Raw genomic sequence first — 21749 nt, 5'->3', positions numbered from 1 at the left:
AACATTTTTGAAACCAAGGATCCTTTATGTCCCCTTCTCTTGTATGTGCTACTTTTGTTGGTCTAACACTGTAAGATGCTTTAAATTCTGTGGTCATAGCATGACAAAATGTCTAAAGGTTCAAGGAGAATCTTATAAACCATGTCTGCATCTATTACAAACCATCCAGAATCTAGCAGCTCACCTTTTAACGGGTACTAAAAAACCTGAACACCGCCCTGTGGTACACCAGTGTACCACAGTGGTACACCAATGCTGAGTGTGCCCTTTCATGCAGTTTCGCAATCTACAATATACATTCAGGAGAAGTTGAGCTGTGAAGATCTATTTTATTATTTATTAGAGAATCGCCATCTATAATATACATTCAGGAGAAGTTGAGCTGTGAAGATGTATTTTATTAATTATTATTATTATTATTATTATTATTATTATTGTTATTATTATTATTAATTTCAATCGTCTGTTCTGTAGCAGACAGGCCCCAACATAAAACTTTTCAGATATTCTAGGACCATTGTGTGCCAAACAACCCACGCTTATGCCTCAGTGCTGATGAACATGTTTGTTTTATGAGCACACAAACCTTTTTTTCACGTCTGTCGTTGGGCGTCACAGTTCATTTTTTACACTCCGTTTTGAATTAATTCAGCTGGACCCTCAGTATGTACACACGGCACACCCCACCAAAGTGGCTAAAATACAAATATGCACTTCAAGCCTCCTTTGTTCCTTAATTACTTTCTACTGATAAAGTAGGTGCACCCCTTCAAAGGGCGTGATACGCCCTCAAAACTAAATAGTTCTTTTTCTTTACATAATGTTTACATTGCTCAGATAGTCAAAGTGTTTGATATGCGATATCAGCATGGAAACATTGCTTCGAGCTCTGTCTGTTTTCTCATCAGATATAAGAGCAGTTGCCATGCTTTTTTTTCTGCAGTGATCAGTTTCCAACTGTGACTATCTTGAACATCAGTGTATACTTCACACTACTATCAAAAGGTAACGTCACACATTTATTTAGTATCTATTTTATTTTCCATCATGACTGATGTGCTCCAGAAGTCTAGCTTTTTGCTTAATAGGCTGAATAATTATAATCCTTTCTTCTCCCTTTAGCCATGGCATTCCAGTCTAATATTGTCAACTCTCAACCTACCGTTGTCACACAATACACGGTAAACACGGGACGGTCCTCAGACTGGAGTACAAGCGTGTGTGACTGCTGCGATGACTGTGGCATCTGTGCGTGTTTTGATGGGCTTGTAGAAGCAAGCTGGTTACGGTCTCTTCTCAGTACTTAAATCTGCATTTTGTTTTTAACACGGCTTTCACCCTAAAGGTCTATGTGGAGCATTCATCCCGTGCATCCTTGGTTGTAAAGTGGCTCAGGACAATGGGGACAGCTGTTGTCTGCCTTTCCTCCCAGGTGCCATGATCGCTTTGAGAACAAGCATCCGCAGCAAATACAACATTGAAGTGAGTGTGGAAAAGCCACTGATTAGATTAGAAAAAGATATGTTAAAAATGTAGATAGTACCAATTTAAAAAATAAATAAATAAATAAATGATGGGGCTATTTTTGTGGGTTTATGAATTATATTTCAATTATGTTAAATTTAAACTTGTTTTTTAACTATTTTAATCATATTTTTGACTTCTAGGGATCCGTGTGTGGTGACTGGCTGGTTATGTCCTGCCTGCCTTTATGTGGACTGTGCCAAATGGCGCGAGAGCAGCAGATGAGGGGATAAACACATCGCTGTAGTTTTCACATAACCATGTAAGAGGAATGTGTAAAGGTTTGCTGTATGGGTCTGGTCTGGAAACAATTTCATGAATTTTATTTTGGAATACATATATTTGTTATTTAAATTAACAGTTCTTACCATTGTGGAATATTACATCTGCTTTCTAGGCTGAAAACTGTAAATTATCTAAGGTGGAGGAAGAAACACAGTTAAAACTAAGATAAATGATAAATGTTATAGAGTGATTGTGGTGAATTAATCAAACAAGAAAGAATATAGAACAATAGTGACTATTGAAGCAGCACTGATTCTTGCTTTTGAGGCAATTGTTTTGAACATTTAAACAGATTCATTATTATTAAATAATATGAATTATGTTTCAGTAAGATGTCACATTTTCTTTAAAAGAATAGTTTTGTATATATGTACTTCTACTAACACAATCACAAGCATCTCAATAAAAGAAGAAGGAAATGGCGTGTTGTTGGTTCAGTCTTATTTGTCATGCACTCTAGCTCAATCTGGAAAGACGATAGTGGGCTGCAGCCTTCTTCCTCTTTCTAATGAAGGCAGTGTTTTTATAGTCATGTAGCAGCAGATGTCTCTGAAGAGAAAACGTGAAAAGATCAAGGTACATTCGAGCAGGTAAGAAAGTGGATTTCTAAGTGTGATTTCAGAAGGGTCGGAAACATTCAACAAAACATTCTGTAGTTTATTTTGTTCAGAGATAAAGGACTAAGTGAATATGAAGCTACTGCGCCTTTAATTTAAAAATGATGTTACATTGTCACATGACAGGTCTTAGGTTCTTTAAAGCAATGCTGTGTTTCAATAGTTTGCTTGTTTTCTCGCGTCTTAATTTAGCAATTTATGACACATCCTGTAACATTTTTTCTGACTTAACAAGAAATATTTGACATGCAGGTTTAGTGCAGATTCGGCTAACTATCTTGCAAATCATCCGGCCCATGCTAAGAAGAAAATCTTCTAAATATTAAATGAGGAACTTTAAGGTAATTGAGTTGATAATTTAAACACATAATTTATTACCTTACCACCTGCTGTGAGTAGGCATTAATTGGTATGACATTTTGTTAGTATGCCAATGTTCAGTAAAAACACTTTACTTTCACGGTGTCTTAATATTAACACATGTTGAACATGATGTAATCACTTTAAAAAGAGAAAAAATGTAAATTTTCATGCTTAAATATAATGGTTATTAAAGTTATGCCAATGCACTGCAAGCAGAGAACGCAAACATCTTATTGCTGTTTTGGTCAGAAAAAAACAAAAATGAATTGATATCAGCTAAATTTGATAAACGTTTTAGTACTTCTTGTGCATGATGATCATAGCTTTTTCTGTTCTGCTCTTTATGGAGTAACACTGGGAGTCCAACAAGCTGATATTAGCTTAATAATTAGTCTGGTTCTCTTATCTGTTACTGCTGTTAGCTGATAAAAGACATAGACTAACTGTAGATTTGATACGGTAATAAAAAAAACTGGGTGTTCCTCTTTTAGAATCCATACCATGTTTTTCATGGCTGTCAGTATTTTCAGATTGCCAAGAATGTCTTTCTGATATAAAAGGGAAAATTAAATGCCACCAGAGTGCAGATAAAATGTTTGGAAGGGGCAATGCCGTGCTACTTCATACTAACAAAACATAACAGAACATTTCTTTAAATTTAATAATTTAAAACCTTGATGTACCCGATATCAGTAACCAACCATGTCTAGCTCGGGCAGTAAACCCTCAGTTACCACAATTGCCATTTGGCGAACAATTTCAAACTTTTCAACGAATGTGAAAAAAAAAAAAAGCATTTTGTAGATTCTTGCTCTATATTTCAATTTTACAAAGGAGAAGAAAAAGAGGGAAGGGGGAGTGGGGATGTGAAAGTATCAGAAGAAACAAGGTATTTTTTTGTATTGCAAGGTTCCAGTTTCCTGGCAAATAAAACCTCATCTCGATGACTGGACTCTATGTGGAACTACAAGGAAACAGGGGGTAAAACCGGATTTTTGTCTTTGCAGGGACATCTATTGTGTTTTGTTAATCATTGGAGTATTTCGTGCATTCTGATTTGAAAATCTTCTGTTCACAGGTTTCTATTCCACATTGAACTGATTTCCAACCCTAAGATCCCCATCTGACCAACAATGAATCGTCTCGAAACGTTTTAACATCTGCTTTTATGGGTGCTGAACAGACAACATGGCCCCTCTGATTTATCAGCTAAGGCTGCTCGGGGTTATTCTCGGTGCTGTTCAACTCATCAGTGGCTACAGCTTCAAAAACTGCATTGCAGAGCCATATTCAAACCTGAAAGGTTTCCGCTGCAACAATCGAGCGGACAAGAACATATCTGCTATAGTAAAGGACCTCCCTGGATCTGCTGTCAACCTCACAGCTTCCTTCAACCGTGTGCAGCATGTTCCCAGCAACTGCTTTGCTCATTTACCGAACTTGAATTACCTCAGCTTAGACCAGAACCAGCTGAATTATATTGATCCTTTGGCTTTTCAGAAACTTCATCAACTTAAGTATCTAAATTTGTCTTGTAACAGTTTATCGGAGCTCAGCCCTTCAACGTTTGAGGACCTGCACAGCCTCACCTCCCTCTCGCTGACACGGAACATTTTAAAGGCGTTACCTGAAACAATTTTCTCCAATGTTGCCGGTCTAAAAACTCTGAACATGAGGAACAACCGGCTCACAAATTTTTCTGCAGTTGTGAAGTCTGTATCACATCTAACAAATTTAACGTTCATAGACCTTTGCTTCAACAATTTGACTTCACTCACTCATTCCAATATATCTCTACCACAATCCCTCAAAAAGTTATACTTAGGCGGAAATAATCTGCAGACTTTGGGATGCAACCCGTCACTTTTCAGGTTCATCGAGCTCCTCGACCTGTCGTACAATCCTAAACTTCCTTCGGTGGCGTTCAAAGGAGTAGATCTGAGGAATGTAAAGAGGCTAACTTTGCAGTTTACGAGTGTCAAGGCAGATGAGCTTTTAAACATCAGCAACATCTATGCAAGTCATGTTGTTTTCTCAGGGATGGGTCTGAAGAATGACAGTCTTCTCATTGGTTTATGCGCAACGCTAGGAAGAAAGCTGAAATGGATTAGAAATATAGATTTAAGGCACAACGGCATTAGGAACATACATGGTGCCCTATCCTCCTGCCCTGAAATCACCGGAGCTTTGGATTTATCCAACAATGAACTGAAAAAAGTAAGCTGCCTCAACTTTTTAAACAAACACATGAACCTCAGTAAGTTTACCGCTGAGCACAACCATCTCACCTCACTCCCAAACTGTACCGTGAAAAACATGCCTCATTTCAAAAGTTTGAAAGAACTGAGCTACCGTTACAATCGCATCCTCTCAGTCAGCAAGTATGCTTTCAGTCGCATGCCAAACATTGAGACGCTGAAGCTCAACATAAATAATGTAGCTTTTCTCCACCGTGAAGGCCTGAAAGGACTAAAAAGACTTAAGACCCTCCGACTGGACAATAACCTCCTTACTGATTTGTTTAATGACACATTTAAAGATAATTGCGACCTGGAAATCCTCAACTTGCGCAATAATCGCATTGCTGTCATATTTAATGGGACCTTTATGAACCTGAGAAATTTAACTACTTTGGATCTTGGAGGTAATAAGATCAGCCATATACAGCCATCTGGCCTTGATGGGTTAAAAAGCCTTTCGAAATTCTACCTGGATGGAAACTCCCTGAAACAGATCGAATCGACTTTCAACAGCGCTTTCCAAGACACTCTTACGGTGCTGGATTTGCAAAGTAATTTTATTCATTTTTTCTCAGAGAATACCAGTTCACCGTTTCTAAAACTCAGAAAACTGAGCGATCTGAAACTGGACAGCCAAAGAAATCATGGCCTCGTACTTTTACCTCAAAACCTTTTCAAAGGACTCTACTCGCTGAGATCTTTGTACCTCACCAACAACAACATTGCTAGTCTTGCTCCCCAAGCCTTTGATGATTTGACAAGCCTAAATTTCCTTACACTGGATAACTGTTGCGTCGGAGTGGCCAAGTTACAACCAGGCGTCTTCAAGAATCTCAGAAATTTGACCAGGTTGATTGCAGAAAACATGGGAATTCAGAACTTCTCCAAGGAGGTTTTTGGGAATCTTACAAAGTTACGCATCCTTCAGCTAAATCGTAACGTGATGCAGAGCATATCTGTAGATGTGCTTGAGAGTTTACCTAAACTCGAGTATCTTGACATCCGTAACGTCCCACTTAGCTGTACCTGCAAAAACAGTCTCCTGCAAAATTATACAGTGAATAATCCAGATGTTCAGGTAGTTTATCTCGACACAATGCCCTGCCCAGAGGCTAAAAACAAGAAATTTCACAACTTTGATTCGAAGGTTTGCTACATTGATCTGGGAAAGTATCTGTTTTTCACCACTGCAGCAGCAGTCTTTCTGTTTACAGTCTCTCCTTTACTTTGTGTCAAACTGTACTGGAAAATCAAGTACAGCTATTACGTGTTCCGCTCCTGGTTTAGTGATTATTGGAGCCGGCTCAGAGATGAGGAGGAAAAGTGCAAATATGACGCTTTTATCTCCTATAATTTCTCTGACGAGGAGTGGGTCCTCAATCAGTTGCTGCCCAACTTGGAGGGAAATGGATCATCTTTTAAGCTCTGCCTGCATCACAGGGACTTTGAGTTGGGTCGCAACATTGTGGACAACATTGTCACCGCAGTGTACAGCAGCAGGAAAACCATCTGCGTGGTGAGCAAGAACTTCCTGCAGAGTGAGTGGTGCTCACTGGAAATCCAGCTCGCGAGTTACAGGCTCTTCGATGAGCACCGAGACGTTCTCCTGCTCGTCTTCCTGGAGCCGATCCCTGAGAGGCAGCTGTCATCCTATCACCGCATGAGAAAGGTGATGCTAAAAAAGACCTATCTTCAGTGGCCTGGCTCTGATTGCATTGATCCCTCTCAGGCCCAAGAGCTGTTCTGGAATCAGCTACGCAGGGCAATCAAATCAGGCAGCAGACTGGAAAAAGACCCAGAAGAAGACTTTGATCCAGCCAGCAAAGAAACTGGAAATGTTGAGAATCTCTTATCAGATAAGGATTATTTGCTACCTTAAAAGGATTACCCGTGTTGATTGACACAAAAACACAAGCATTGTGATATGAACTGTCAATGTTTTTATTCAGACAAACCAAAACCAAACCATTGAACATCTTGTGATTAATTCATTTTTATGTTCTTTAAAGTTTATTACATATCCCAAGATGTTTGGTTGTACAGTTTCCACAAGGGCACTCCTGTATTTAGCAGACACACCAAATGAGATATGCTTTTCAAAAGAGCATTTTTTTTTAAACTCAGAAAAACTCCCTGCTGCACAGAGTATTGTATACTTTGCACATATATTGCAATGTAGTGTTCAGCATAATAAAATATGTTGTAAAAACACAAACAATGCATAATTGTTTTTTCCTTTATATGAACATAAATGGAAGCAAAAAAAGCTTTTATGATGACAACTATTGTTCCCCCCCCCCTTCATTTAATACTGCTTCAAGTGAGCACACCTTAACATTTTGTCTTAGAAACTCAGAAAGAAATGTTAGCGGACAGTTATCCATGTAGAGCTCAACTACACATTAATACAGTCTCATAGGAGGAAAAGACCAGCGCTCAGGGCTCGGTAAGGATGAAGACGGAGGTGTCAGGCTTCTTTCAAGCATGTAGGAGGGGGGGTAGTGCATCATGTCAGTGGGATTGGACCTGAAGTCAGGGTGAACAGGTGAAGGCTGACCAAAAGCCTTCAAGTGATTGCCTTGAGAGTGACAGTGACTTTTGGACGGGAAGATGGGGGCAACATAAAACCTATCCGTTTCACGCGGGTTCAGTTCCTGGGGAAAATGATGTGGATCTGCTAAATGTCCGTCTTGGTAGGGAAAGAAAGGCTGAACGTTGCTATGATGTGGCCGCTGCTCACTGATCCGCTCTCTCATGTCACTGCTGTGGTTCATAAGGTTGCGTTGAAACGAATCAAGCAAAACTGTCTCTCGAGTATGAAGTCTGTAGTCTTTCCAGAGATCAGGCCTCGAGACATTTTTTCCTTGGGATAATATGGGAGAGTGAGCAAACAAGTCACTCACCGAGGTCCCAGACGGTTCAAAGTCCATGAAGTGGTGAGGAGAGAAATTAGATCTAAAGGGGTCATCCAAAAGCTTGACAAAGGTGTCCTCAGGGTTTGCCAACTCCCCAGTAATCTTCATGTAAAAAAAAATAAATAATAAAAAATGAATTCAATACAAGATCATCTTTAACTGTAAAAAACTCTTAAGACTAAAATTTTATGAACTTTAAACTGTTGATGTAAATATGAGAAATTTTGCACATTTAAGACATGAAGGCAATTTATGAAAAAACAACATTAGTTACACATTAAGAAAAACAATACAATGAGCGAATTGTTGGAATTATATCTAAAAAAAACAACTGAACTAAAACTGAGTGGATATTAAAAAAGTTAAAATCCAGCTTAATGGAACAAGTCCAATTTGAATTTAATAGACAAAAAGGAGACTTTGTCTTGTTCTCTCCATCCTAATTTGCTCCAGGATTTTTTTTAATGTAGTCTGGCAATGTACCCTACTGATCAAAATTTTAAGACCAGTTAAACATTTTTTAAATATTTACATTTCGCATTGTTGGTTCTTAAGAAGGTTCCAAGTGGAGCTTCAAAATGCAAAAAGAAGAAATGGGAACAAGAGACAAATGTTGTGAACAGACAATTTATTGAAAGCAATAATTCAATTCAAGTAGGCTATTCATCAGCTGATCAAAAGTTTAAGACCATAGCCAAAAAACAACAACAACAACTAAAACAGAAATGAAAGTGTCAAAAACTGACTCAGTAACGATCAGCTCCACCATTATTGTTGATCGCTTCAAAAATGTGTTTTTTGAAGCCCAGTGGGAATGTTGCTCCTAGTGGTGAAGGTGGCTTCACGATGGACGTCCACTTACTGAAACTGACGTGCATTTTTGTAAACCTTCCTTGCCATCCAACTAAGAACACTTGGATTAAGATCAGGGGAACACACAGGATGGTCCAAAGAAGTGATGTCATTTTCCTGGAAAAAAGTCTTGGTCAGATGGGCATTGTGAGTTGTGGCGTCCTGCTGAATAACACAGTCATTACCACACAGACGAGGACCCTCAGTCATGAGGGATCCCTGCTCCAACGTCTCCACATAGCCAGCTGCTGTTTGACGCCCCTCCACAACCTGGAGCTCCATTGAAGGAAAAAAAATCACTTCAGATCATGATGGCACCCCCTCCACTGTACCCTGTTGAAAACATCTCAGGTGGCTTCTCCTTATAATGCCAGTAACGTTGGAAGCCATCGGGACCATCAAGGTTACATTTTTTCTCATCAGAGGATAAAACTTCCTTCCACCTGTGAACGCCCCATGTTTGGTGCTCCATGCAAAGTCCAAATGGGCAATTTTGTGGCGTTGAAAGAGACGTGGCCCTTGAAAACGTTTCTTGTTTTTGAAGCTCTTCCTTCACAGATGCTGTCTGATGGTTATTGGGCTGCAGTCAGCACCAGAAAGGCCTTAATTTGGGACGAGGATCGTCCCGTGTCTTGGCAGACAGGCATTCGGATAAGAAATGCGAAATAACTTGTACTGAGTCCAACGTCAGCAGGGATGGATGAGGTTGGACGCCAGCATTGTGAGAAGCCTTGTTTATGCAGCTCAACAATCCTACCACCTTCAAAGATGGTGAGTCAGTGTGATAACTTGACATGAAATGACAAGGAATCCAAATTTTTTGCAGATTTTGACTTTTGAAGGCTGTGGCCTTTACCTTTTTAACAGCTGATGAACAGCCTACTTGAGCTAAATTGTTTTCAATAAATTGCCTGCTCACAGCTTTTGAGCTGTTGTTGCCATTTCTTATTTTTCATTTTGGAGCTCTACTTAGAACCTTCTCAAGATCCAACAGTGCAAAAGGCATATTCATACTATTTTTTAACTAGTAGTAAGATTTTGATCAGGAGTGTATATGACGCTGAAATAATGATAAATATTGAGCTGTATCTCTGTGTTTTCACTCTTAAGCACGGCAGCTTTAACATTTTACCTGTTGCAGATTGTGGTTTGGCTGAGGACTGGATTTCCAACGAAAATGTTCACTTCCTGTGGCTTTCACAGATGTATCTGAAAAAGGGAAACAAAACTGAACAACTGTTGTAAATCCAAGCAGCGGTTACTAAGTGTTTTTTAGGACAAACAAAGGCTGTATGTACTGATCCCTAATCTATGTTGCCAAGATACAACTCATGACCTTTTCAATCCAGTTTGAAACATCAATATGAAAACTTTTTGTCAACTGTCTGAAACTGTCATAAACATACACAAAAGAAAATAGATAAATGTTTTCTTTAAAAAGGACATATGCCAAAAAAAAAATATTTTAAAATGTTTAAAAATTGTGAACTAGCTTATTATATTATTTACAGTTAAATGTAGAAGCGGGACTTAGAATTAAAAGGTGCAACACCAACTATTGACTGATTGAATGATTAATGTGCCCACAAATATCCATAAGTATTTTAAAATATTACTCACTACACAAAATACCATTACGCAGCAATGTTGCTCGAGTCCAACGAATGCAGCAGTATCAAACCATTACTGTTTTAAAAAGGCCATCCTAACTGATTCTATTACCAAAATTAAAATGTTAAACTGAACTACAATGTCTCTTAGAATGATAAATGGTAGACATAAAAATGTCTTTAACAACGAGCCATTACCTGTGGACAGAAGCTCATCTTCTGCCATCACGTGTTCTTCCTCCATTATGGCCTGTTCAGGCTCTACGGGGAATCTAAGAGAACGCTGTACATCCTGGAGGTTTGCTTGTAGGCAGGGCCCATGTTTCTTCTGCAGGGATTTCAGCAACACCTCCCTGGTTTCTGACAGCAGGTTTCTCCCGTTTGAATCAGGGAGATGCAGGCGCTCACACAGACGTGCTGCCACTGCATGTATGGTCTTTGGTACGTGGTCAGGTTCTTGATCAGAATCAGGGAAGGAAGTGAACTGTTGAAATGGACGTGATATTGGCTCATCTGCTAGAGCCGGACTCTCCTGGTTCTTATAAGGTTCCTGTTGATCAGAAATCATGTCTCTGTTTAGAGTCTTCATTTTCCCTCGATCAGCAAAAGGTTTCGGCTGTGGAGCTTCGTCCGTTCCAGACATACGATTTTCTATGCTTTCGGTCTCGGTTGCTTGGAAGCTGTTTTTAGATTTGTTGATGCTTTTAAGACTTTCACAAGAAGAGTGAAGTTGTTGCTGAAGGTCAGGTGTGATATTGTCCCTCTGATTGCTGGCCTGAAGGTTCGTCATTTCCATCTCCTGGGAGTCATCGTGGGTCTTTGTAGTAGCATTCACTTTCTTTTTAACTGGCACACCTTCACCTTCAGCATCAAGCAAACCATCACCGGAGAGCAGGACAGAAGTGCATGGTGTTGAAGATAAATGTGAACTGTTATCGTTCTCCTCACTTGTTTTCTGTTCACTTTGTCCAGGTTTGCTCTGCTCACCAAGCAAGCGTTCAATATTGACGGACTTCACCTCATGGTTGAACAGGCCGTGGTGTCCTATCAGGCGGCTGTCTGTGATCATACTGGGTCCCTGCGTAACTGGAACAACACTTGAAATTGGTGTATTCTTTCTTGTGGGCAAATGACAACTATTCCAACAGTTTGGGAAATAGGTTAAGTCTTTCCTGCTTTGGCAAAAATGGTGACGGTGGTGCTGCTTGTTTTTTAAGGCGTCCGTCCTGCCGGCCCTCATCTGACATCTCTGCTTTCGGGTCTTTAGACGTCTTATTTTGTGCTGCTCGTCTTTGTTATGGTTAAAATATTCTGAGTCCCTATTCAGTTTGGTGGCACAGCAACTCCTTTTATCTGCTGCTTTTGACTGCTTGTTGGATAAATTTTTTTTTTCTGTAGAAGACCTGCCACACACGTGGCTCATGCTGCAGGGGGTCCTGTGAAAAATGACATACACAGATATAGGGATATATTCAAGAGGACAAACATTTTACATATACGGCGGCATGCAAAAATATTCAGACCCCTTGGACTTTTTCACATTTTGGTCCCATTGCCACCACAAAGTTATGTACTTTTGGAATTTATGTCATAGATCAAGACAAAGTAGACCCAAATTGTGAAGCTGAAGGAAAAATTAAACATGATTTTAAAAAGGTGTCATTTTTAAGGAATGATGCAGAACTTTAAAACATCTAGAAAATGTTTTTGCCTATTCCTCTTTGCAAAATAACACAGGCCTTACTACATGTTCTTGGTTAGATTAAAATCTGGACTTTGCCTGGGTCAATCCAACACTGGAATATGCTTTGATCCGATTGAGGCTCTAGCTGTATGTTCAGGGTTGATATCCTGCTAGAAGGCAAACCTAAACCCATAGTCTCAAGTTCTTTGCAACCTCTAAGACATTTTCTTCCACAATTGCATTGTATTTCCCTCCATCCATCTCCCAGTTACCTTTGAACAGCTGCCATATTCCTGCCCAAGAATGCATCCCAAACATCAAACTGCCATGATCACATTTCAAAGTGGAGTCAGTGATCAGAGGGATGTGCAGCATTAGTTTTCTTTTTGGCTTATATGCATAGCAGTTTGCATGTAAGCCAAAAAGTAGCACTTTTGTCTCATCTGACAAGAACACCGTCTTCCACATGATTGCTATGTCCCCGAGATGTCAAGAGGCAAACTGCAATCAGGATTTCATATAGCCTTCACTCAACAATTCTCACTTTAAGACACATAGCTTTAAATACTTGAAGAGCAGCAAAAAAATAAGGCCTTCTCGCCAAGAAATACATCAAGGACCAATTGAATTTTTACAGTACATCATAGGACTTGGCTGCTGATGAATAAGGTAACACTATTCTTAATGAAACAGGCATCCAGCTCCTGATACTTTTGAGTACTTGACACATAAACGTGATCTACTCATCAATAAATGCCTTTGAAATATATGAAATGGCTAATAATGAAATATACCATAAAAAGCATCTGACAAAAAGTTCTAACAAATGTGAAGCAGTAAGGTTTTAAAACCTTTGGAGGATGGCTGTCCTCCAAATGTCCCTGCAAAGCTGTTCTTATCACTGTAAATCACTCAGACGCTGATTGAGAATGCAGCTGCAGCTAATGATGTGAACAGCGTTCAGACAATGGGTCTCTCTGGTCTTGCATGTTTTTGTACGTAGAAGAGGTTGTTACCTGATTCACACTGCTTCAGGTTACTTTGGAAAAAGTCCAAAACAGTCAAGTCCATTCCTGTACAAAACAAAAACACAACTATAAATGTGTCATTTGATCCATTACATAGCAGCCAAAACTGATTTCGAGGTGAATAAAAGCAGTTATCTTCATACGAGTCGGGATTTTTTTTTTTTTTTTTGGACTTGATCAATGCACTCTTTTAAGCTCTGCACGACATTGTAAAGTTTAATAAGGGCCACCTAACAGTTGCAGCAGCAACAACCACTTCTAAAAAAAAAAAAAAAAAAAGTCACCAAGTGTGATTTGCACTAGACTAGATGATATAAAATTACACCAGCAAGGCTTCTAAGCCTCTGCTTTAAAACCGTCATGCATGCGACATCAGTTCCCACACTAATTATAGCATGGCCCTATCGCATCGGTTACAGCGGTTAGCAAACGGGTAACGCAAAGCAACAACAGGTGTAATTTAACAGAAATCACACCTGTATTAAAAATTACGGTTGTACTCTCCAAATAAATACGCGAAAACTTTCAATTTATCATAAAAGTATGTTTTATATTAGGGGAGAAGACCACAGAACGCAAAGCTAGTATTTTACTGCAACGTAAAAAAAATATTTTTTCAACAACACTTACCGAACCTGTCCGGTTATGTTTTTCCTCGCCCTCGAATCTGTCGTTGCTTGGCAACACACACCCAGAATCTGCGTTTCTTTGCGCAGCTTCTCCACGCAGCAGTGACGCCAGTGAACAGCGACGAGGAGGACGAAACCATTTTTAGAAACAACGGGGTGGATCTGTCTCAAAAACAAACACGTTTTTCTATTAAACCGTGTATTGTTCGCTTATTGCTTACACAATTCCTGCCAATAGTGACTCTAAAAGTCATGTTGGCAGTGTTATTATCTGAAAATATTGCGAGTGCTTGAAAATAACGTTATTGTCGGTCTTTGAGGAAAGTGGCCGAGGCACACGTTCAGTAAAAATTGACTTCCTGTAACGGAACTGGAAGATATCGATATTTTTTTTTTGATTTAATGTTAGGCTTTTTACATGCATGTTTCTTAATTTAACTGCTACATAAAGCACCCGTGCTCTCCGTTTTGCACAAAACAGCCTTTTGAATAATTCTGCGCGTGGCCTTTTATCTTTTAAGCTGCATCTGTTCGTGCACCAGCAAGTAGGCTAGCTACCGTGGCTAACTCTGTCAGCCTCCATAGATTTCTTTAGCAAAGAGAGCGGTGGGGGCTGTTAGCTAATTGGCTTGCGTTCTGTTGTCAAAACACCGACAAAAGGCTACGTGACCGCTTTCTAAAGACGGGTGAAGCCAAGAATATGAGCGCAGAAGCCTCGAACCCTGCCGCCACACCCACTCCCTGTGAAGACGCTCAGGGAGATGGACGGTGGATGTCTCAGGTATGTGACACAACGTGACCATTGTGAAGATGTGGTTGTTTATTGTATTCTTTTATATGCATGCAAGACGATTTCAATAAAACTAAAAGCCACGACCTCACTAATAATCAAATTTAATCACGTTTATTAGTTGATTGTTAGATTTTTTTCATCCATCACCACAACAAGCACTTACTTCTCAGACTCCCAATAATAACCATACAACATTCACTTTGTTGATGAAAATTAAACAAATATTATTATTTATAGTTTTCACCATTTTTGAAGGTTGTATGAGAATGATCAAAGTGTAAATGTCTTTTCTCCTTCCAGCACGTCCGCTTTGTTTCCGAGTGCAAAGAGAGAGAACCTGATGTGGTGTTTGTGGGAGACTCCCTTGTTCAGCTCATGCATCAGTTTGGGGTAACGGCTTCGGCGGACACATCCATGCACTGTTTGGTCCTAAATTAGGATGAAAGAAATCATTTGAATTTAAGAAATAAGTAAAACCATTTTTTCATTCAGGCTTTGTAATTTAATTGAACGCTTAACTAACAGGCTGTGTGGTCAAACTTGCTAAAGTGAAATCAAAACAGATTCATCAACTAGAGAAATAGAATTAGGAGGGGCTAATGAACACATCGAAAGGAAATAAGGGAAGCAAAAGTGGCACACGATTACCAGATCTATGTCTGAAAGCTTGGACATGTATAGCTTGCTGTGGTTGTAGGTAACTAGTGTTTATTGGTAATATGATAGAAGACAAATGGAGAAAGCCTATCCTGTCAGATTTAGACCAATTCACTAAGTCTGTGCAAAGATTAAAGTACAGATGAAAAATAAGTCAAAACTGTGTGCAGAAGGAAACAGAAGTCATATAATAGGATTTCTTTCATGTGAAGACGCAGTATAGTCTGCAGGGTTTGAAGCAGTCACCTGATTTCTCTGGAGTCTAGACAAAGCAGTGTTTATGCTATGGAAGACAAACCAAGAGCTGAAAAAAAAAACCACCAAAGATAGAAACCGATGAAAGCTGCTGTAAAAACCTTATATAAAAAACTGTATTTTAACTCACTGAATTTCTTTGATATATCTGAATCCCTAAAAAAAAAATACCCTTCACAGAGTTGCTATTTATAAACTCTCTCTCTCTTCAGTTAGGATTTAATACCCTAAAACGAAAGCTTTTAAACATGTGTTTCTGATGACTGCAAACTATGCATAAAGTTAAAAAAAATACATATATCTATCTTTTATAAATTTACCTTTTCATACGCACATGTCATCTATTGGATCATGTCAATTTTTGCTTTACACTGGAACATTTCTGTATTTCTGCAGATATGGCGCCAGTTGTTCTCCCCTCTCCATTGCCTTAACTTCGGAATCGGTGGAGATGCAACGCAGCACGTGCTGTGGAGACTGAGCAATGGTGAACTGGATAACATCAGCCCAAAGGTTGAAAACACTGCCAGATATAGAGAACATGAGCTTGCTTGTTTTTGAACAAAAAAGACTGATTGTGCTCAACTTTGTGCCAATTTTCAACCTCCGGGTTCAGTGACGCCAGACTCTTAATGACATGTTCTCAGGCTTTTGTTTCCTGTCTCTCTTTTTTTATTGCTGCAGGTCGTAGTGCTGTGGGTTGGCACGAACAATCACGGTCACACAGCTGAACAGATTGCCGGTGGTATCATGGCAATTGTCCAACTCATCCACAACAAGCTCCCCCATGCCCACACACTTGTGCTTGTAAGTTTGTCTGGATAAATCAACTTACCTGAACATGTCTGTGCAAAATGACAAAGGAAGTTCAGATAACCATCAAATTATATAGTTATGTCAACCCTTTTAGTCGCATCTCTGCTTTCTCAAGTAAAATATCTCAAGTAAAATATCTCAAGTAAAATATCAGTTTTCTGCACACAGTACCGTTGCTTGGCACTGGAGTTGTTTTGCCGAGGGCTGTGAGTTTAAGTATGTCAAGATAATGCATGCTTGATGGCCGTTGATGTTACATGTGGTTCAGGACAGTGGCTTGCAAAAGTATTCATACACCTTGGACTTTTCCACATTTTATCTCATTACAACCACAGACGTTAGTATATGCTGTTGGAATTTTATGTGAAAGACCAACACAAAGTAGAAGAAAAATGATGAAATGGAAGAAAATCAAATTTTGGTTTACAAGCTATTTTAAAACAAAATCTGAAAAGAATGGCGAGCATTTGTGTCAAGCTTCCCTGAGTCAATGTTATGCTGAATCACCTTTAACTGAAATTACCCGTGCAGGCTTTTGGGATATATATTTCTACTATCCCTGCCCATCTATAGTGTGTAGTTATTTAACATTATTTGCAGAATAGACCACCCACCCTCAGATTAGATTAGTGTGTGTGTGTGTTAACTTTTTAGGTTTTTTTTCTAAGCCACAGATTCCCAATTATATTTCGGTCTGGACATTGATTGGGTCAGTGTAGGACATGTAAAAACTCTCTGGCTAAAATCTGTCTGTCTTAACCAGCTATCTGTCTATATGTCTACACACCTATCTAACTAAGATGAGAAAGAAATCTAACATATTAACTTAAAGGGAACGTATCATGCAAAAGTTTCTTTGCCCTTAAATACATTATGTTGTCAGAATTTGCTGCTGAGTAGCTAAACAAGCTCATGGACTTCTAGCTTTATTTCTTGGAGCGAATTTGTAGTCCAAGTTGAAGGATATCAAAGCTACGAGTGGATAAGTCATCGGTTTTTCATTACATCGTGACCCAAGCATGCTCCAAAAATGGCCAAACTGGGTGGAGGTGGAACGCTTTGCGGCCTGGCCTGTGGTAGGATGTGAAGTGCTTCCCTTAGCTTTAAAGAGACGGTACCAAAACGAGTTGCTCAGACGGACCACAGAACAGGTTAAAAAGGGGGAACTTGGAGATAAATTAATGATGGATTCAGACCAAAAGCTTTGCAGTTCCACTTTATATGGACCACAACTGAATTTCACCATCGTGGAACAATAAAGCAGTTCTTATCTTAATTGAATGATTTTAATGTGAAAGGAAGAACTGAAAAGGTTGATTATGTTGGTGAAGATTCTCAGTCATCCAGGTCATGATCAATCCAAAGAAAAGGTTAAAAAATAATTTAGTCAAGGGTGTGAATACTTTTCTAAGACATTGTAAATATTTGATGCAAAAAAATTATGGTTAATAAAAATAAAGGTGCTCAGGACATTGCAACTTCTCTTTTGCAGGGTGTACTGCCCAGAGGTAGAATGCCAAACCCTCTACGAGAGCGAAACGCCCAGGTGAACAAGCTGGTGCAGGATGCCTTATCGTCTCTCTCCCACGCCTCCTTCTTTAACGTGGATCCAGGTTTTGTCCTCTCGGATGGGAGCATCTCCCATCAGGATATGTACGACTACCTTCACCTGACCGCTCACGGATATCAGGCTGTGTGTGAACCCCTGCATGCTCAAATCAAGTCCCTGTTAGAAAAACCAGCCGAGAACTGAGTATCCAGCTTAGAAACGTACACTACCACAGTGGTCTTCGTCCCTGTTTCCAGAGAGTGTTGCCCTCAGCTGTGTAAGGCTTTGGATGTTGGATAGAATCAGCTAATAAAAGGGCTAAGAGCAGCATTTAATCTGCATAAGCCTTCTCTATAACCAGGGTTGGTGACCACTGTCATTGATAAGCGGACCATAAGGTTTTTTTTGTGTTTACGATGCAAAGATGAGACGTGTTGTGCTATAGAGAGACTGTGTCTTTCTTGAACCCCTTTAGATACATATTCCATCATTCTTAGGTTTTTGGCATGAAATTTATGATTTTCACCGTTGCAAGACACATGGACGAACACGATGATGGCATCTCCAGGGTTCAGATGACACCACGCGTAAAATAGATCAACTCACATCCTCAGTTACTCTAATAAAAGATTTTAGAAGTACGCGTCAACTTTCCAGGTTAATGAACTTATTCTCCAGGTCAAAACTATGATGTAATTGGAAAAGATACTTTGTCTACAACTAAGTGTTGCACATCTCATCCCTTTTGCTCCTTGAACCATTGAAGAATAATGTAATTTTCTGACAGACTTATGAAATCAATATTTCACTACTACACTGCCTTTCTGACAGAACTGGAGTATTATCCGGTTTGAAATCCAACCGATTTTTTGCCAGAATTTGCATGCATGCTAGAAACAACTACCCTTCTCATTCGACCTATTGTTTCTTTGTATCATTCATTTTTATTGGTTGCTTTTATTTTTCTTGGATTTTGTTTTGGCTCTTCATGTTAGGAAAAGCTGAGGTGGTATCAGACGCATTAAAGATGACTTTGCTTCATGATAAACTGGGAATCTTTCAATGAAATGTTCACAGAAAGAAACTGGAAAACGACCATCATTCATGACGCTAATTCAAGATAATGCGTCTCCTGATTTAAAGGCGCCTATCTTTGCTGTGATTTTCTTTTGTATATGTTAAGTCCAATGAACAAAAAGTTGTCTTTTGTCTTCGTGGCAAATAGTTTACTGGTCAGTTTATTTTGCATCATGCCATGTTACCTCTTTGCCTTTATACCTTTATCCTCCTCACCTATTGTAATGGCAGTAGAGCTCCATGTTAGTGGCTGTGTTTTTCTTGTGATCATAAATGTATTAGATTCCTCTAGTTGCTTGTGCTTCAGATTTGAACTTTTCTGCGACATAATGGCTCACGCGCCCATTTAAAATGCTTTACCTCACACTATGATGCTTGGGAGCTGCTTGGACGAAGAAGGTGCCATGGAAACCTGCAATGGTCCAGAATGAGTAATTGTGCAAGTGGTGAAAGAAATGCATTAAATGTCATAACAAAACGGTTTCAGTGTCAACTGACTGATTTTATCTGTTGTTTATTCAAACGGACATGCAGACTGCCACTGAAGCAAAGCTGAAATGTATTTATATGTCTGCAAGATTGATTGCCAACCATCAGGTTCAGCAAGAGTATGCACACAACCAAGGTCCGCAGAATTAACACATGGCTGCGCTGGTTTGTTCTCGTCTCGGGACGCGGTTTTGAAGAGGCCTACACATTTCTGAAACCTTAGGAGGGAGAACAAGGCTTGTTTTGTCTTATTGGCTCGAATACCTCAAAGGTTGACAGCATAAATGTGATGTACATATGATGATCTCAGAATGGTGCACGTTTATGGAAGGAACCAGTTTGGCCCACATACAATTCTGTGCAATTATTTTTCCAAAGGGACCTATATAGTAGTAAGCATCCTGCTGTTTGTAATTTAAGTCATAAACCCAGCTGTTCTGTAAAGGTCTTAGATTTGTCTGAGGCATTAGTGAACAAACACCATGGGGACCAATGAACACACCAGGCAGGGATAAAGTAGGAAGTTTAAAGCAGAGTTGGTTCATAATATCCCCAGCTTTAAAAAAAAAAAAAATCACAGACTACTGTTCAACAAATCATCTGAAAATGGAACAGGTATGACAACTGTAAACTCACCAAGGCATCTTTACCTAAAACGATCCAGTCAGGCAACGAAAGGCCAAAGACAAATCTTGTGGCTATGCATGGCAGACAGCTAGGAACACACATCCTCAGAATGAGGTTTGGTGGCACCATCATGCGGGGATGCTTTACTTGAGCAGTGAACGGGACTCGGGTAAGAATAAATCTGCATGAAGGTAAATACAGAGCAGTCCTTGAAAAACCTGTAAAAGGTTCACCTTCCAGCTGCACAGGGACCCTAAACATGCACCCAGAGAGCATCTTCGAACAGTACAGTGGCCCAAACAAAACCTGTAGCCTAAATCCAATTCAGCATCTCTCTTAAAACTTTAAAACAAATGTTTGCAGATGCTTTCCAATCTGAGATTTACTTTTCAAAGAAAGATGAAGGAATTGTTTAGCCTCTAGGTATACAAAGCTATTTGAAACATACCTTCAAAGAGTTTCAGCTGATACTGCAGAGAAAGGTGGTTCTACAAAGTATTCACTCTTGAGACTCAAGTTCACCCTACAGTTTTCAAATTTTTATATGTATAAGATTCAGAAACGGAAGGTCATCTTAGTTACCACACCCTAAAACATTACTGAAATTGAGTGTGATTAAAGCTAACAACCCAGAATTTGATACTTTCTGCTATCTTTCTTTCAGAGAGGTAGTGAGTCAACTGGCAGATCTGTAACCATGATCAAATGTACGACATATCCTGGAGCAGAAAGGTGTTTTTTTTTTGTTTTTGTTTTTCAAAAAAGCTTTAAAGCAAGACTTAAAATTCAACAAAAACCTATTAGAACATGCACAAATTGATTTGGATGTTTTAATAGTAATAATACCAGTAATTACTAGTGTTCTAATAATAATACCAGTAATTATTTAATAAAAAGATTCTGAAGTATCCTATATCAGGTCAGGCTGTTATGGTAAGCCATTGTTTTTTTTTTTCCCAGCTACAAGCTGTGACTTCAGATTAGATAAGATTTCTTGGCAAGGATTCATGTCTCTTCCAAAAAACTGATGGGTGGGACATGCTTCATCCTGCTGGCAAGGCATGAATGTGCTACGGATGCAATTTCAAACCCAAATGCCAGCTTTATAAAGACCCAGGTAGACTGACAAAGCTTTCATTTGCATTACTGGACGTGTAGTTGCTGCTCCTGCCGGATTTCTTTCACTGAACAAACTGACGATTTGGACTTCACAACAACATGGGGCCAAAGCTGATTTTGCTGCTTGGACTTGCACTTCTCATACTGATTGATTGTGGCCAAGGTAGCTATATACTATCTAAAATACTAATAAAGCGATAAAGTGTTAATTATTTTAAATCCTGACTGTGTTCTTGTGAGATGTTTTGATACTGCATTACTGCTATTGTTTCACTTTCACAGGTGTTCCTGGGATGAATGAAAAGTCCTTGATTGCTAGGCCAGACACTAATGGTACGCTGGCTTGATTAAACACCAACTAATTTCAATGTCTTTTTTTTATTAAGTTAACATTATCTTTTTACTCTTTTAACAACTTTTATCTGTGTTACAGACCTTGCTGTTGGACGCCATATGACAACACTACGGCCAAACAAAACCCGTAAACACAAGAGAAGATTCTGTTTCTGTACAGGTGATTAAAGTCTCACTGAAGACCGACACAACATTAAACAAAGAATGTTATCCTAATCCATTTTCTTTTCTTGTCACCCTTGGGTCATCTTGCAATAGGAAAGGGG

At 39.3% G+C, this 21749-nt stretch overlaps 4 protein-coding genes across 6 annotated transcripts; 3 read left to right on the top strand and 1 right to left on the bottom strand.

Moving 5' to 3' along the window:
- The first annotated feature begins 911 nt into the window (after positions 1-911).
- On the top strand, positions 912-2211 carry cnfn (cornifelin). Its single transcript, XM_012881918.3, has 4 exons — positions 912-1005; positions 1123-1248; positions 1346-1482; positions 1668-2211. The coding sequence occupies exons 2-4, from the start codon at positions 1125-1127 to the stop codon at positions 1755-1757; spliced, it is 351 nt and encodes a 116-aa protein (XP_012737372.1). The 5' UTR covers positions 912-1005; positions 1123-1124; the 3' UTR covers positions 1758-2211.
- A 98-nt stretch (positions 2212-2309) lies between these two features.
- tlr21 (toll-like receptor 21) lies at positions 2310-7153 on the top strand. Of its 2 annotated transcripts, none has more exons than XM_021308307.2 (3): positions 2310-2399; positions 3699-3770; positions 3868-7153. In XM_021308307.2, the coding sequence occupies exon 3, from the start codon at positions 3978-3980 to the stop codon at positions 6906-6908; it is 2931 nt and encodes a 976-aa protein (XP_021163982.2). In that variant the 5' UTR covers positions 2310-2399; positions 3699-3770; positions 3868-3977; the 3' UTR covers positions 6909-7153. The 2 variants fall into 2 exon arrangements, with proteins under 2 accessions (XP_021163982.2, XP_035991083.1); XM_036135190.1 differs by lacking the exon at positions 2310-2399 and adding an exon at positions 2635-2767.
- Positions 7154-7319: 166 nt separating this feature from the next.
- On the bottom strand, positions 7320-13859 carry si:dkey-250k15.4. 2 transcript variants are annotated; one of them, XM_012881934.3, is made up of 5 exons: positions 13749-13859; positions 13107-13163; positions 10605-11842; positions 9929-10005; positions 7320-8046 (listed from the first exon to the last, which is right to left on the bottom strand). In XM_012881934.3, exons 3-5 carry the CDS (start codon positions 11827-11829, stop codon positions 7432-7434), a joined length of 1917 nt encoding a protein of 638 aa, XP_012737388.2. In that variant the 5' UTR covers positions 11830-11842; positions 13107-13163; positions 13749-13859; the 3' UTR covers positions 7320-7431. The 2 variants fall into 2 exon arrangements, with proteins under 2 accessions (XP_012737388.2, XP_021163981.2); XM_021308306.2 differs by lacking the exon at positions 13749-13859 and adding an exon at positions 13403-13457.
- A 47-nt stretch (positions 13860-13906) lies between these two features.
- On the top strand, positions 13907-19375 carry pafah1b3. Its single transcript, XM_012881935.3, has 5 exons — positions 13907-14528; positions 14841-14930; positions 15849-15965; positions 16137-16259; positions 17761-19375. Exons 1-5 carry the CDS (start codon positions 14448-14450, stop codon positions 18019-18021), a joined length of 672 nt encoding a protein of 223 aa, XP_012737389.1. The 5' UTR covers positions 13907-14447; the 3' UTR covers positions 18022-19375.
- Positions 19376-21749: the final 2374 nt, after the last annotated feature.

Source organism: Fundulus heteroclitus, chromosome 3 (genome assembly GCF_011125445.2).
Source record: "Fundulus heteroclitus isolate FHET01 chromosome 3, MU-UCD_Fhet_4.1, whole genome shotgun sequence".
In the NCBI taxonomy this organism is placed as follows: domain Eukaryota; kingdom Metazoa; phylum Chordata; class Actinopteri; order Cyprinodontiformes; family Fundulidae; genus Fundulus; species Fundulus heteroclitus.
The sequence above is the reverse complement of the archived record's forward strand: the minus strand, read 5'-3'. Positions and strand labels throughout refer to the sequence as shown.